Here is a 17,009-nt window from a genome sequence, read left to right as displayed (position 1 = left end):
CAGACTCCTTCAGTCCTGGTTTCCTCCTCTGCTCAGCAGAGTGAGGATGGGAAATGTTCCATATATGAAACCATGTCGGTAAAAAGTTTTCCTTCATTCCTGGTTTCCTCCTCTGCTCAGCAGAGTGAGGATGGGAAATGTTCCATATATGAAACCATGTCGGTAAAAAGTTTTCCTGGGTAAACACTCAGGAAGTGTTAGCATAGTACGCACCCTCTGGAGGTCTGGATTTTCTCTTTTCTTCCTTTGATGACTCAATCATGCTAATTAAGACAGAAAAGTCTGAGCTAAATTAGGCAAATCCAAGAGACATTTAACTCTGGGCAAAATGATTCTGTGAATGGAGTTGTACGGTTTTTGAATTTCCGGCCATGCCGGTGGCAGGCAGGCAGAGCGGGACAGAGTTGGTCATCCTTTCTCAGACTGGTACCCCTGCCTGGGACTTGGGGGTGTTGGACCTGGTTGCTGACTGCTGGGAGCCACACTTCTGTATCAGTCAGGGCTTCCTGGTGGCCAGGGACAGCAAAGCGTAAGTCAGTCTTAAGGAAGGTATCTTGGCTCATGTAAATGAATGGTCCAGTGGCTGATGTGGCTTCATGGGTGGCTGGTCCACTTCCTTAGATCAATCTCTCTCTCTCTTCCCACCCACTTTTTCCTCTCTCTACTCCCCTGGTGTTGGCTCCATGCTGGGCCTCCTCTTGGTAATAAGAAGTCTGCAGAGGCTCCCGCCCCTACAACCACATCCATCCATGTCCCCTGGGGAAGCACAAGCATTTCCTCCTGGTCCCCCCAGCAGAAGCCCTGGAATTAGCCCTGAATGGGCCTGACTGGACAGTTTGACTCCCGTGCCTGCCCTGATCCAGTCCCTGCATTCAGGAAGTACTGAGTGGTACTCCCAGGTCCTGTGTTCCAACCCCGTGTTGTGCTGAGCCCACCGGAAGCCTGGACTGACAGGCTGGCGGGAGTAATTCCCCAGAAGGAAGCGGGATGTGGGTACCCGAGAACTGGATAGGTGCTCAGCAGAGAAAGAGGAACTCTAACACTGTATCACAGGCCCCTGTGCTTTACAGCCAGGCGTGCATCAGTCATCACAACAGCCCCGTTTTACAGATGAGGAGACTGAGGCACAGAACGCTGTTAAATTGCCTCTGGTCACATGGCTAGAAAGCGCCAGTGCTAATAACATCCAGCCTGCTCTCCTGCTGACAACCAGGCTGTACCCTCTTTCCCAGTGAAATGCTACAGTGTCTCCAGAGGGTGGCTTCCAAAGGAACTCCCAGCTCGAGTTGCTGGGGGTTCCTTGAATTCAGGTTCAGTATCCAAAAGGTTTTTCTCACAGTTCGGGACATGGGTGGTATCCTTTCCCTGAGCTGTTACCCAGGAATTAGTACTGCTTTCTCCTCTGGGAGGGGCCCTGCCTCCCAGCAGGTGGGCCTCTGCCCTCCCTACTCCCTCTCCCCTTCCCACCCCTCCCCTGCCCTCTTCAGGTAACCCCCTGAGATAAGTCAGAGCTCCCACCCTGGGCCTCCCACCCACTCTTTATCTTTTTCTCTCGCTACCAAAAGGCCTGTAATTAGGAAACATTAGCAGGCTCAAAACAGCTTTCATACCTGAAACGTCCTCTGTAATTGCACTCAGCAGTGCTCTTCTCTGGCTATTAATGTCACTTTTATGAAACAATGAGGAACAAAACACCCCAAGGCACTTAAAGCATTTTTTTTTTATATAATATGTGTCTTTTAGGAATGGAAGTTTAAAATCACCTGCTTGACAGAGAGAGTGATAGAAAAGGCCTGGGGGCTCAGGACAGAGCCACGGGGGGCGGGACCCTGGGGAGGTGGAAGGTGCTCCACGGGGTTCAGACGCTGCTCTGGGAAGTGTGACAGCCCTGGGGTGGGTTGGCCGAGGCTGGTGGATCCCAGGGGAGGAGAGGTGGGCTGGACAAGGGCACAGTTCTGCTCTGTTTCATCTTGTGTGGTTGCTGTCTGTCACAGGGCTTTTATATGAGCTCTTTTCTGTGGGCACGTGTGTGCCTTTGACAGAGAGGTGACTAGAATGTTACAGATGACCAGTGTCATTGGTTAGAATATGAATGATTACATTGAGTAGAATATTAATCATTGCAACTGGTTGCAGAAATGCTAGGGAACCATTGACCGAAACTGCCTGCCTTGGCCAGGCATGATGATAATTTGGGAGGGGCCAAAAGGAGGGAGGAGACGCCAGTCCCTATGTCCTGCTCTCACCTCCCAGAATCCTTCGCTTTGGAATCTATCTTGTCTGAGAGATGCGCGCACCAGGGGAAGGACACTGAGTCAGACCAAATATGGGCCAAGCAAGATGACTGGCCAGAGACAAGCTGGAAACTAACCCCATTACCATAGAACTGGAGATAGCCAGCCACGTGGCAGAGCAGTTCTGGCTTCCCTTACCCTGCTGCTCTCCGCCCAGGCGCCCCTTCCCAATAAAGTCTTTTGCTTTGTCAGTACGTGTGTCTCCTTGGACAATTCATTTACGAGTGTTAGACAAGAGCCCGCTCTTGGGCCCTGGAAGGGGTCCCCCTTCCTGCAACAGAAATACATCGGATATGACTGCATATATGTGTGTGTGGGTGGAGTGGAGAGAGAGACTGACTGAGGGAGAGATGCTTCTCCAACTTGCCGTGTTAAAGAACTTTGGGAGTTGTGGTGGTTTACCAGAACCTTACTGTCTGGCGGATTGATTTTCTTGCTCTTGGAAATGCCTTGCAGACTCATTCACCAGCAGAGCAGGAGATATCTCTGTCCGCAAACTCTGGGAGGGAACCACAGAGGTCACCCAGCCCCCCTCCCCCTCTCAGAGGCAGGCTTAACCCTCATTTGTCCGGACAGATAGGGGTCTTTTCTCTAAAACCTTCCCTAGAATGGCAAATCCCTGGCACACCCCTTGTCCCAACCCTGGAAACCTTTCTCCCACCAACATGTGAGGCTTAGGACCAGCTGCCTGGTGACAGCTTTTCTCAGGTTGAAGGCTGGAGCGGCCCTCAGGGCCCTGGAAGGAAACGGGGCTCCTGACACAGGCACCAGGATGCAGCTGAGGGGGTTCCTCAGGGGCTCATTGCCCTGACAGCCTGAACTCGCAGCTCCTCACTGGTCTCATAGGTGAAGGAAAGATATATATTACAGGGGAGGATGAAGCATTAGAAGGAAGGTGAGGCAGAGTTAAGAGGCCTGGAGAAGATGGACAGGAGGAAAACGGATGGAGAAGGGGGCGTCAGGGTGGACAAAAGACATGGATCTTCTGGCTCTGGAAGGGCAAGCCGAGCTTATGCGGGAACAGGGAAGCCCTGGGGGTGCACCCTTGGCCTTACCTCCAGCTACGGCCCGAGGGAGAAGAATCCTTTGGTCTGAATCCCACTGTACTTCCCATAGCATCAAGAGCAAACCCAGGATTTGCCATCTAATATTCTGGGTTTATTTCCATTTTCCTCTGAGTTCTTTCACTCCTCTGAGCCCATCTTCCCCCTCTGTCACATGGGTAATGTAAGATCTTATTTACAGAGTGGTTGACAGCATAAATTGGCTTTACCTTCTTTGGAAACACCAAAGCTTAGTCAATACCACTTGCCCTGACTAGTGCTAGTGGTCTCAGTGATTCTTGTCTGAGGGACTTAACTTGCATGGGATGAGGGTAGGAATTGATGGGTGAGGGGGCCCTGAGATGCAAGATCAGATTTCCAGCCTTTCTGTCAGGTTGTGGCTCTTGCGAGAATACCATCAGAGGGTGCACCCTGTTATTACTCATAGAACTTTTATTAGGAATAGTGATAACTACTGCTACTACTAGTTACTGTGAATTAACTACCAGCTGTGTACCAGGCACTGAACATCACTTGTATCACTTCGCTGAATTCTCACCAGGACCGCAAGCCAGGGGGGTATTTCTCCCATTTTACAGAGCAGACACTGAGGCTCGGGGCAATGGTCCAAAGTCACAGGACTGCTTAGGGGTTTTGCCGAGACTGACCCCAGGCCTGTCTGACCACAGAGCTCACTCCTGTACTTGTACTTCTGCCCCTGGATGAGAGTGAGGAAGGGTGAGTCATACATTGTTGAGAAACCAGAGAACAGGGGGGCAAGGAGAGGAAAAAGTTTCCCAGTTTTCTACAAAGGGAAAGGGTAGGTTTGAGAGTGAAACGTACACATGTTAAACACCCATGAATCGCTTTTTAAGGCAAGCTGTTTGGGGAGGGGTGGTGCAAACGCTGTGTGATGTGTGGGGTTTGGGGGTAGAGTAGCAAGTCCAGGAAGAGCCTTGAGGGAGCAGCCCTGTCCCCAGGGCAGGTGAGGCCTGGCCAGGGAGCCAGAGGAGGACACAGGTGGTCCCTGGGGTTGGCTGGTTCCAGATAGTGATGGAGGAGCGTGTGGTCAGCTCCCGCCCCCAGGCCTTGGCAAATGCTCAGGAAGTGAGGACTCCTGGGAAGGGAGAGAGGTGAGGGGTCTCCGTGAGCTGCTGTTTCCCATCCAGTGGCCCCCGTGTCAGTTCAGCTGAACCAGCCCCTCCTGCATTTGAGGTGCTCCTCTGCTAATAGAATGGGGGGGGCGTCTAGTCGTGGCACACCGTCATCTCCATACGTACTGTCCCACTCACCACTCTTCCTGGTGGAGAGAGGCATGCCCAACACATTTCCCAGTGTCACAAAGGACAACCACATGAAAGATGTCGCAGTCAAGATTCAGCCTTATCTTCTCAGTGAGAGCTCTGTCTTCAAACTGACATGGTCAGTGGTAATGGTCCACACTTGCGTTTAGGTGTAAATGGGTCACTGTGAGAAACAAGCCAGGGGTGACCCAGGTGGGCAGTGCCTCAGGTGGTGGGAACTTCCATGTGGCTGGCCACATATTCATAGGGACTGACTGCAAGACGCGGGTGCAGGAAAGGCAGCGGCAAGTCACAGGTGATGGTGGTCCCATTGTATGCTGTGCCGGCCTGAGCACATCTTCAGAAATGGGCTTATTCTGGGAGCAGAGTTTTGAAAGGGACAATGGACCCGGAGTGGTGCCTAGTCGGGGGTGGTACCTAGTGGGGGGTGATGCCTAGTGGGGGGTGACCAGTGATCGTGTCATTCAGAGAATGTTGGTGGACCTGGGAACCTCAGCCCAGAAGCAGTCTGAAGCAAAGTCCAGGAGGCAGAAGCACGGGATCAAAGTCCTCCCCAGGCTTCCCAGGACCAAGCTCCAGCAGCCACAGTCCCTCAAAGTGGATCACACACAGTGACCACATTCCCAGAGTTGGGGAGGGGACAGGATGGAGGGGAGTGTGTCCCCTTCCCAGGTCAGATTTGATTTTCCTGCACCCTGAGAATGGGAATGATGCCAGGAGCTCCTCCAGGAAGGCCAGTCTCTTCCTCCCCCGTGGCTTGCTGCCTTGTCTCCAGGACAGCTCCAGCTGGCCACAGCCAGCCTGCCCACACTCAGTCAAAACTCTCTGCACTCATGGAATAAGGAGCCCATCTCCCTGGCCTGTAACCCAGTGTGCTGGCCTTGTCTATGCGTGCTGAGCGGAAATCCCTCCAGGCTGAAGGAAAATGCCATCAGTCTCTCCCAGGGGTAACTGCTCTTCATCAATGGAGCCCAGGCCCGGGCAGAGCAGTTCCAGGCTGCTAGGGCCTGGGGCCCGCATCTCCCGCCCCTGCCTTGTTCGACAAGGCCTTGTTGGACAGCAGTGGGGACCGCATTCAACCGACAGCTTAAGATAATCACATGTGTGAGGCGCTGGGATAATGACAGCTGAATACCCTGCCACCGTTGCCATAGTGACCAGCCAAGCACTGGTTCCCTCCTTTTTTTTTCTTTCTTATTTTCTGGGCCTCCTTGTTATAGTGCTGGCTGGTGGGCGGGGGGGTGAGTTTGGGAAATGGGAAAGAGGAGGAAAGGGGGAGGGGAGACCCAAGAGGGGCAGCCCATTATATGCTCTTTAAATACCCCAGCTGGAGGTGTTTTAAATCTCAACAGAGACAGAGAGAAACAGTGTCTTAATCCCCAGCTCCCTGTGAATTATTTAAAAGGGATCTTGTCAGAAGGATGAATTTGTCACTGTTTCAGTGTCAACAGCAGCAGCAGCTGTCATAATGGCCGAGGACCCCACTCCAGGCAGGGCCTGGTACCAAATGCTGCTTCCTGCTGGAAGTTACAGCGGCCCCGGTGCTGTGGACAGGGAGCCCCCACCCGAGGCACAAGCCTTCAGTGTTTCTCCTGGCGTGCTGACAGAGACTGGGCTGTGAAATGTGCCAGGATGCCGAGATGCAAGCCATCTGGACCTCGGGCCGGCTGGCCTTGCCCTCTGTTAGTGTGGCTCCCATGACCCATAGGCATGGCGTCTCTGTGTAGCGAGGGGCGCTCCCTGGCTGGGAGTGGGCTGACCCACTCACTCACAAATGCTTGTACGGCATTTGATGCGTGGGCCTATACCCGAGGGAGGGCACACGGGCCCCACCTGGGCCACAGCCAGCACCCCCAACTACACACACACACACATGCACACCCAGGCATGCATGCACACATGTACATATGCATGAACACATATGCACCCGTGCACATGCCAGAGATGATGCCCAGGTGCAGACAACTAGACAGACAGGAGAGAGTCAGAAATCATACACATCACGGAGGGAGAGCAAGACTTTCAAGGAAAAATGCCTGGTGCTGAGAGAGGTGCTCCGAGGGCTGACAGCCACGACTCGCAGGGGCCTCTTATTCAGGCTGAAGTACTTCGGGCGCATCACCACGTTTAATCCTCACAGCCATCTGGTGAGGTGGGTACCCTGAGTATCCCTGTGTTAGAGAAGGAAACCGAGGCTCAGGGAGGTTTAAAGACATGTCCATGGTCACGGGGCTGGGTCTGGCTGACTCCAGAGTCTGTGCACTGAACTCCTGAGCTAAAAGCCAGGGGTCACCATGACCTCTGGGGTTCAGGGTTAGGCAGGGTGACAGCAGTGCTTCTTCATCCCAACCCTTTGTTGCTCAGCACAAAAATCTCCTTCCGAGCAACCTGGGTATGTTATGCTTGGGGCCATTTCTCTCACTCCCACCTCGACACCGTATTTCTTGCATTTTTCCACCATCCAAGTTTCCAGAAGGATTTGGTGGAGATTTATAGAGACTGCCTTGGGAAATAATAAGTATGTTTTCCATACTCTAATTCTTTCCATATTCTAATTGCGTCTGCCACCCCTATCCCCTGCTCTTCTGCACCTTACGCACCCTTTGGAAAATGCATCGCTTTGTGCCCTTTCAAGGCTCTGGGCTCTCAGAAGCAGTGGCTGCCCCAAGCCAGGGGCCCAGCTCCTGGGCTTACCGCATAGGGCCATGGTAATGAACAGCGGCCAACGGGTCCTCCCAGCCCAGTCCATCAGGGAGGTAAATGAAGCATGTCGGGAGGTGAGCTGGGGCTCGCGGCCCTCGGGGGAGCCACTGACTACATGGCTGCCTTGCTTGGTTGGTGTACTAAATGGTAGATCCCTCTGAGCTTGTAGGAATTTATGCCCCACGGACCACATTTTACATTTTAATTAGCCCTCAAGCTTGTCTAATATCCAAACTCTTTCAGGCTTAGTTTACTGTCTACACTGGAGCTGTGTTCTTGGTATCCAGGTTGATTGGAGGTGGTGGCTCCAGCCCTGCCTGAGCCATCTGCTGTCCTGAAGAACCTCTGGCTTCCTGTGGGCTCTGTGAAGTCGCGTGTGGCTCAGGCCTCAGTGGGCTTCTCTTCCTGTTCAGAGAGCAGCCATCTCTTACTGGGAGCCTGAAAGCAGGTCTTTGGACTTCCCCTGATTGAGCAGTGCCATGGGAGTCAGGGTCCTAACAGGGTGTGGTGATGGCAACTGTTTGCAGAATAGCAGGTTCCTCCAAACAAAGGTTTGCGCCCAAATGCAAGCTGAATGAGAGCAAAGCCTGTGATGTGTGTCCAATTTTGTCTCCTTGTGGTCTGGTGGCTGACAGTGGCCCAGGGATTGCCTGGCTGAGGGAAGGGGGCCCATGCTGAAACCTGCCCAGAGGCAGCCCTGGAGATTCCGGGAGGCATGGGGAGAAGGCTGCTGGCTGTCCCTCTGGGTCCGTAAGGAGACCGAGTTCAGCCCTTTAGTCCCTGCATTTTCTGCTGACGGAAGGGTAGGATTATTTATCTAAAATGGAGGAGATGATTTCCACACCCTGATGCTCAGGTTAACATAACAGCGATGCTGCTGCGGATAGTAATGATAATAGTTGGTACTTAGTGAATGGTAGTTACTTGCAGGCTCAGTGCTAGGTGATTTCTTACCTAGGTGATGATCTTTGAGTCCTCGTGACACCCTGCAGGGTAAAGAGTGTTTTGCAGATGAGGAAACTGAAGCTCAGAAAGCTGTGTGTGGTTGCAGAGCTGTAACTGGCAAGGGTGGGGTCTGCCTGCGCCCGGCAACCTCTCCTGCCTCCCCTCCTCCCACTTTCCCCCTGCCCTATGCCACTTGACAGCCACCCCGGCACCCTGGCTTTCTCGGCAACATGCCGGCAACACTCTTGCTCCAGAGAAGTCTGTTCTTCTTCCCTGAGCCTGAGGTGCTGCTCCCACATGTGCCCTCCAGGCTGGGGGCCCCTGAGTGTCATTCCCATCTCTACCCAAAAGGAGACCTCTGATGATCCCACTGCCAGCTGTCACTCGCTAACCCCTTACCTGCTCCTCAGTAGTATTTAACACTGTTCAACTTTATGTTATTAATTTGTTTGCTTGTTCATCTACTGGTTTGTTCCCTTAGGTTATCAGGCCATGGGAGCAGGGCTTTGTCTCTTAGTCACTGCTGTGTCACCAACACCTAAGACCACTACTTGGGGATGTAGTAGGTGCTCAATTCTTTATTTTAAAAATGAGTTAAATAAACTGGGTTGGAAACAAATCAGAATAGCCTCTTGTTAGACTAATAGAGGCCAAAATGCCAATTTTGATGATTTCTGTCCTCATCTTAAATAGCAGTGTCCAGAGGAGCACCCCTTCCTGGACGGGCCCTGTAGAGGTGGCTTATTCTCGGCAATTGCTATGATGCAGCACCACAGCAGCCACTGGGCACTCTGCGGGGGGGAGCAGGGCCGGCCCAGGGAGGTGCAGCCGTCCAAGGAAGGGCCAGCGATCATAGATCTTTGCAGAGCTCCATGCTTGGAACTGTCTTCAGAGGCATAAGTAGCATCAGCTCCCTCTTCTTAACTTCATTTTATAATGGTTCTTCATTTTCGACCAAGAACTAGTGTTTCTTAGCTTGCTCATCCATCTGACTCATCAGATTGGGCTCCAGAGGACCTTTGCCTGTTTTTGAAATCCAAACCCACTCTTGGAGGATAAAGAATGTGTTAGTGTTTCTGAAGGTTGTTCTAGAAGGGCAGTGTCGATGGACCAGTGGGTAGAGTTCATGGCAGTGGTTTTGAAGGAGAACAGTGTGTTCTATACACACATATGCACACAATCGGCCAGACAGCAAATGCCAGCAGGCACTCGGGGGCTACTCCGGAGCAACAGACCTGCAGGTTCTGACTCCAACAAGCCAGTCTGAGAAACCGAGATCTTGGAGGAACCTACAGGGGTCTTTATCATACATCAAAGTCCTGATCTGAAAGCCTGAACAAGTACTTTCTAGTGGGTGTCATTGTTTTCTTCATTATGTTTATCTCAAGGACAGGTGGTTCATTGGCATCAATAATAATGCCCTTTCAGAGGTTGTTAATATTCTGCTGGTTGTGCAAGGCTGCTTTGCTTCTTCTTCTCCCAGGGACAAGTTAGCCTGGTGGCACCTGCTATAAGTCCCCAGGCAAGGACCAGGGGCTGAGGAACAGACCAGGAACTTGCTCATTCCCTCAATTTGTCAGTATGTATGGAGGGTTAGGCACTGGGTATATCAGGAGGTCCCTAACACAGTCCAACCTTCTAGGGGGCAAGTCCACATTGGGGAGGGTGGGTGGAGGTTGGATTTTTGAGACTGCAGCAGGACTGCAGAGAGCAAGGAGGTGAGTTCCAGGAGGTTACCAGGAGATATCCAGCAGGCAGCTGGATAAGCAAGTCTGGGCACTGGGAAGAGGTCGGTGATGTAGCGCATGGTGGTTGCGGCCTTGTGTGTGGCTGAGATCACCCAGGATAAAAGGTGAGAGGAGAAGGGAGTAAGGGTAGAGCCCCAAGAAACCTGTGGATTTCACTGGTCCCAGACATCGCTGAATGACAACGTCATCATGTAATACCAGTGTTGCAAAGCTAAATGCACAGAATTATTTCGCTGTCGACAGAACTAATAACTTAGTCAAAACATAATTCCCTGTCCTCAAGGAGCTCACATCCTGGTAGCGGAAACGAAAGCAATTAACGAATCGTTCAAAGCAGTGTATTATCAAATGCTAAATTGTGTGGAATAACTCAACCATACTCTAAGCATTTGGGAAGATGGTAGCTGAGTATAAGCTGGGAAGGCATCATGGGAGAAATAAGACTTGAGGCCCCTCAAAGGAAAGGCTGCCGAGAGAGCTAGGCTCTGCTACCCACCAGCTGCCTGACTCCGGGCCACTCTTGTGTCTCTGGGCCTCAGTATGCCCATTTGTCAACAAAAGGTCTTGGTCAACACGACCTAGAGTGGTTTCCAGCCAGGCTGTTATTCTCCGGTTCTGTGTCATGGAGGAGTTGAGATGGGATGAGGATGGGGTAGAAGAAAAGCTTCAGAACATTAGCAACATTATCAGGAGACAAAAATGGGCACCGTCTCTGAGTGATGGGAGAGGATGTGGCCCTAGCTTGAACCCTGGCTGTCTCTTGCCTGGTCTGCTGTCATTACTCTCTGACCAAAGAGCAAGCCAGGGCATGAATCCAGCCGTGAGGTAATGCTAGCCCTAGGGCATGGCCACGGAAAGCAAGAAAGAGGCCAGATAGGAAGAACTTTGTTCTGGAAGAAATGGCAAATTGTGGTGACAAATTGGGCATGAAGTTGCCAGGGGCATACTGTTTGTGGATAATAGAGACCAGGCCAGCATTGTTGGGTGTTGAGATGTAGGCTGGACCAGAAAACAAAGAGTGTTTTTCAGAAAAAGCTATGTTAGTTATTAGTTACATGTCATAAAATTTACTCATTTTAAGGGTACAATTCAGTGATTTTCAGTACATTTACAGAATTGTGTAATCATCACCACAATCCCATTTTAGAACATTTCCATCACCCCCAAAAAGATTTTTCATGCCCATTTGCAATCACTCTCCTTTCCCATTCACGGTCTCAGGGAAATACTAACACTTTTCTGTCTATAGATTTGCCTTTTTGGGACATTTCATGTAAATGGGACCCTGCAATATGCGGTCTTTTGTGTCTGGCTTCTTTCACTGGGCATCACGTTTTAGAGGTTGTTGCATGTACCAGTGCTTCCTTCTTTTTTTATTTCCAAATAGTACTCCGTCGTATGGCTACATCACATCATTTCTGTCATGCCAATTAAAAATGTATGGAGCTGAATTGATCAATATGTTCATTTATGGCTCCTGAGTTTCATGTCATAATTACTGTGCTTACATTGTCTCCATAGTTTCTTTTAGTATTTTTATGGTTTCATTTTTAATGTTTAAATCTTTGATTCACTGAGAATTCTTTTCTGGAGTAAGGTGGGAAATATGGATGAAAATTATGTGTTCTTTTCCAGATGGCTACCCAGCTATTACAACGATTTTAAAAAATGATTCACCTTTTCCCCACTGATTTGAGTTGTGGCCAACCTTTTAAATGTTGAGAGAAACTATTGATTTGACATCTAAAAAATTCCGCCAGTTACACTGCCACCAATAGGCTTGGGAGTGGCCTTTTCTCTTCATTCTTACGGAGACTTGATATTTTATCTTTTTAATTTTGTGCCAATCTGATAAGCAAATCACTGTGTTTTGTTGTTTTACTGGGAGGAGATAATTATAGAAAGGAACACAGGAGGCAGTGTGTCAAATGCCTAGAAGTGGAGGCTGAGAAGCTGCCACTGAACGGAGACCTTTAGTAGGAAATTAGCTTTGGAACAGGCGGTGAGAATGCGTCACAGAGACTGGAGCCAGCACAGGTCTTGGGTAGAAGAAATTGGGTCTGAATATCACTGGGGTCATATATCCATTACTGGTGAAACTCCCCCTTTTTAAGGATCTGGGAAGCGGTGTGCCCGGGGACACAGGGTACCTCAAAGCCTGGCTGGGGAAGCAGGCCTGATGCATGAAAGGGTGTTAAGGGAGCACACTGCCCGTTGGGTCTGGTTAAAGCAGCCTCTCTCTGTCCCTCCGCCCCCACCCCCACCCTGCCCACCTCGGCTGATGAGAGCCTAGAGCTTCTGCTACACCAAGATATATTTTCAGTGTCCACTGGTCTGGTCCAACCCACCATCATCTCTCACCTGGACTAGGACAGTGATGTACATGTCCCGCCGTACACTCGTCCAACCCAGTCTCTACTTTGCATCAGAGAAATCTTTTAAAAACTCAGCTCTGATCACCTGATTTTCCTCCTTAAAACTCATCAATACCTTCTAGTTACCCTCAGGATGAAATTCGAAGTTCTCTACCAGACTCATCCTCTCCCCAGTCTTCTTCCTGCCACCTCCAGCTTTTTATGACTCTTCATTCCTCAATGGTGCCAGGACACTTTTCCCCACCACAGGGCCTTTGCACTTGCTGTTCCTGGGCCTCGATGCTCTGCCCCTTCTCTGCCCCTCTCTGCCCCCAGCAGATGCACACTTTTCCTGGCTAACTTCTATCCATCCGTCCCTCTCAGCTTGGAGGGTCTTCTCTGCCAGACCTCTGTATATCAAGTACACCCCCCGTCACTTGTCATCCTGAAATTTTTCCTCACAGCAGTTAGCACAATTGTAATAATTTAGTTATTTTAATAACCATTTGTCTAATTTCTGTTTCTCTCACTAGATTATAAGCTTCATATTTCTGCATCCCCAGTGGCTAACGGAATGTCTGGCATAAAGTTGGCATTCAGTAATTATTTTTTCATTGATGGATGAATAAGGTAGAACTATAAAGCAATGACACTGATTCCAAGTATCATAAACAAATAATAATGTCTGTCCTCGCTGCTGGGAATGCTATTCTACCCTCATCTCGATTTCCCCAAACCTTCTCTTTCCAGGCCCCCAATCCTAATTGCCACTAACTTGGAGAGCATTTGTGCCTCCTCCAGCCCCCTCTGATTGCTATATTTCCAACCCCCGTACCACCCGCGGGCAGGAGAAGAATGAAAAAAGGAAAGAAAAAGACTCTGTCATGGCCTTTTCCGGAACAACGAGGAGTTATTTTCCCTTCTCTCAATTTCTCTCTACTCTTTCCCTTTGAATATACAGCTGTATTCCCCCTAATTTGCTTTGATCGCTCCCTTGGGAGTTGTCATGGAATCAATTAGACCCGTAGATTTTTATGACTCCAGGTCACCCAGTATGATTCCTCATTTTACAGATGAGAAAACTGAGGCTCAGAGAGGTTAATGTTTGAAACAGTTACTTCTGTTGGGTCTTAAAATACCAATCAGTGTCATTTTCTAAGACAAATGTTCTCAATATCCCAGCTCCACAGGAGCGTAAATCCTCATTCTGTCTGTTTAAGGGTGTACTGGTGGTGATAGTCTCAGTGCTAAGGTGAGCCCCCAAAGGTGGGCTTCCTGTCCTGCTCCCACACAGCAAAGCTGCATTAGTCTTGGGTGGGTCAAGGTCCCCACCCTAATTGGGACCTCAAGCTTCACCTGTGCTTTGACAAAGGAGCCCCATGTTTGTGCTGAGACCTCATACAGCCCAATGAAATGATGGATCGTGAGTTTAAACAGTTGCAGAACAGCAAAAGAAAAATCCTTTCCTTCCCTCAGAAGTCATGTAGGGTCAACTGGGAAAATGTAATTTCAAAACAGCCATGGGAGAGAGGCCTGAAAATTTGAACTGAAACAACTGTCAGCGATGACTTCTCCCTAATGTATTTGCTTTCTGGTTCCAAAAAACCAGGCAAGCAGAACATAACTATAATGAACACGTTTAAATAGAACATAACACAATCTAAAGAAGGAATAAAAAGCGGTTCCTCAACATCTAGAGATTCAATAAGAAATGAAGCAAGATCTAGGTGCAGTTGGCTGTGTGCGAGGATTCCCAGAAGGAGCCCACCAGCTAGAGAGGGAACGGGGCCCCCTGAGAGTGTGGAAGGGGCCTGGGGAGAAGGAGTGGCCATGGGGGTCACTGTACAGGCCTGGGTGGGTGGGGCCCGCTCTCCACGTACCCATCTTTCCTCTGCACCATGCCTCGTCATCAGAAGCCCTGGTACAAGTTTAAAGGACAGCCTTGCTTTGCCCTCCTGCTCCTACAGATAATTAATTCTGTGCAAGAAGAAATTCTGGTATATTTTCCATGTACACTTGATTAGCTTTTAGCTCTTTTTTTTGCTGTACGCGGGCCTCTCACTGTTGTGGCCTCTCCCGTTGCGGAGCACAGGCTCCAGACGCGCAGGCCCAGCGTCCATGGCTCACGGTCCCAGCCGCTCCACAGCACACGGGATCTTCCCGGACCGGGGCACGAACCTGCGTCCCCTGCATCGGCAGGCGGACTCTCAACCACTGCGCCACCAGGGAAGCCCAGCAATTAATACAATATTTAAAGAAATGGCAGTTGTTTGGGGTTTTTTTGTCACCACTGCTAAATAGTCAAGGACCTTGATCTATTTTCTCTTTTCACTTTAGAAGTTGGATTTCTTCTACCCCTTATTTACTTCTTTAGCAAACACATTGGAACCTCCTGGGAAGACCCCCAGTTCTTGAGGTCAGCGTCCTGAGAGCTCCTCAGTATGGGCAGCTGCTTCCTCTCCCGGCATAAGGAAGAAAGAATGACCCAGCAACTCTTCTTTGACCCCTGCCCCAGAGTGGCTCATTAAGGAAGCTGTGTCTTTATGGAGCCCCTCCCCTTATTGCCTGTTACTGAAATAAGTTACTAGGTGAATTTCTTTGGCCATTCAAAGCACTTGTTTCTATTTCCTCTCTTTCCCATGTCCTTTATGGCCATGGGACCATGGATGAAATTGCATGATGTCTTTTCACCTGTAAATTGAGGATGATAATCTAGTTGTATGGGGAACTGTTGAGACTATTGAGAGACATCACTTACTAAATGCATTTTTCCTCCTCTCCTTCCAATCTACAGGACTGCTAAAAGTGAGAGCTCTCTTTTCCAACATGAATCACAATAGTCTCTCCCTTATTAAGAAGCTTTCCTTATTCCCTAAGTAACCCCCTCCAACATTCTCTTCCATCACATCTTTGTTTGACGTGTGTGCAGATGATGCTTAATTTGCTTCATTAAGGATCTCTCTTAGTATCTCTACTCTTATCCGCTTCAGTCTAACTTTTTCAGAGATTGATGTTATAAAACAAAAGTTTATGCGAATCTAAGTTTATTGAACAATTCTGAAAAGCTTTATACTCATATGCTTTTTGGAGATATAAAAGAGTTTCACCACAATAAAGAAATTAGGTTCAGAAATGAGAATTTCCCAGGTGGGGGTGTCATGTGGTCAGACCCGTAATACACAGAGTGACTGCTGAGAGCAGAGGCAGTGGCATTGAAGATGAAAGTGCCTACCATTGCACGGGGCTAAGAGCTGCAGGTGGTCCCTTGGATGTGATGAGTCATTGTCACAATGAGAGCTGTGGGTTAGATGAAGGGAGACTTTCTAGGGTGAAGTCTGTTATATTTTGGGATGGGCTGCAGAGAAGTCTTCCGAAGTCTGCTTAGAAGGAGACCTTTAAAAGCAAGTTCAAATTAGGTGCGTTCATTTCTCAAGTCAAGCAGCCAGACTGGTGAGCTCGTAAGGCCCCCTCCAGTGCCAGGCTTCTCCTCTGCTCTGCCTCTCCTTGTCTTCTTACTCTCTATTTTGTGTTTTTCATGTGTGTGCCTGGCCTGCTTGGTACAGTGGGAAGAAGTCAGTGGCTATGATGAAAACCTGAACACCATCCGAACCTACCAGGTGTGCAATGTCTTCGAGCCCAACCAGAACAACTGGCTGCTCACCACCTTCATCAACCGGCGGGGGGCCCATCGCATCTACACGGAGATGCGCTTCACTGTGAGGGACTGCAGCAGCCTCCCCAACGTTCCAGGCTCCTGCAAGGAGACCTTCAACTTGTACTACTACGAGACTGACTCTGTCATTGCCACCAAGAAGTCGGCCTTCTGGTCCGAAGCCCCTTACCTCAAAGTGGACACCATTGCTGCAGATGAGAGCTTCTCCCAGGTGGACTTCGGGGGAAGGTTGATGAAGGTCAACACAGAAGTCAGGAGCTTTGGGCCTCTTACGCGGAATGGTTTTTATCTTGCTTTCCAGGATTATGGAGCCTGTATGTCTCTCCTTTCTGTCCGTGTCTTCTTCAAAAAGTGTCCTAGCATTGTGCAAAATTTTGCAGTGTTCCCAGAGACCATGACTGGGGCGGAAAGCACATCTTTGGTGATTGCTCGGGGCATATGCATCCCCAATGCAGAGGAAGTGGACGTGCCCATCAAACTGTACTGCAACGGGGACGGGGAGTGGATGGTGCCCATCGGGCGCTGCACCTGTAAGCCTGGCTATGAGCCTGAGAACAGCGTGGCCTGCAAGGGTAAGCCCTGAGGCTCTTGAGGCCTCTACTTCCTGCCCTTCTGGGGCAGGGCCGAGTCAGCAAAGGTCCCTGCCTCCAGCTCGGGATCATAAAGGAACAGAAGAGCCTAATGGCTTCTTCTAAATTTCTGGGGGGAACCTCCATCTCCAGTGCTAGGCCTGATGATTTTCCAGTTGTGTTCAACTGGATATCTGTATTATGGTGGGGGGAAGAGATGGGGAGAATTCCAAACGGTGGATAATAACTTAATAACCACTCAGGTATATTTAGTTTTGGGGACACTGGCACTCATATTCTCCTTCTCTCTCTCTTTCTCCCTCTTTCAGACACACACACACACAGAGACCCACACACCTGCATCCAGTCCAGCCCC

General features: G+C 49.9%; 1 protein-coding gene across 2 annotated transcripts in view; it reads left to right on the top strand.

Moving 5' to 3' along the window:
• The window catches only part of EPHB1 (EPH receptor B1), a 428,052-nt gene that overhangs the window by 144,126 nt on the left and 266,917 nt on the right, over nucleotides 1–17,009 (top strand). For both annotated transcript variants that reach the window (XM_030873427.2, XM_060298586.1), the window contains exon 3: nucleotides 15,955–16,636. In XM_030873427.2, coding sequence (XP_030729287.2) covers nucleotides 15,955–16,636 — 682 coding nt within the window. The remainder of the gene's footprint in view (nucleotides 1–15,954; nucleotides 16,637–17,009) is intronic.

The sequence above is a fragment of the Globicephala melas genome, chromosome 4 (genome assembly GCF_963455315.2).
Source record: "Globicephala melas chromosome 4, mGloMel1.2, whole genome shotgun sequence".
Classification (NCBI taxonomy): domain Eukaryota; kingdom Metazoa; phylum Chordata; class Mammalia; order Artiodactyla; family Delphinidae; genus Globicephala; species Globicephala melas.
This window is presented reverse-complemented; position numbering and strand designations above follow the sequence as displayed.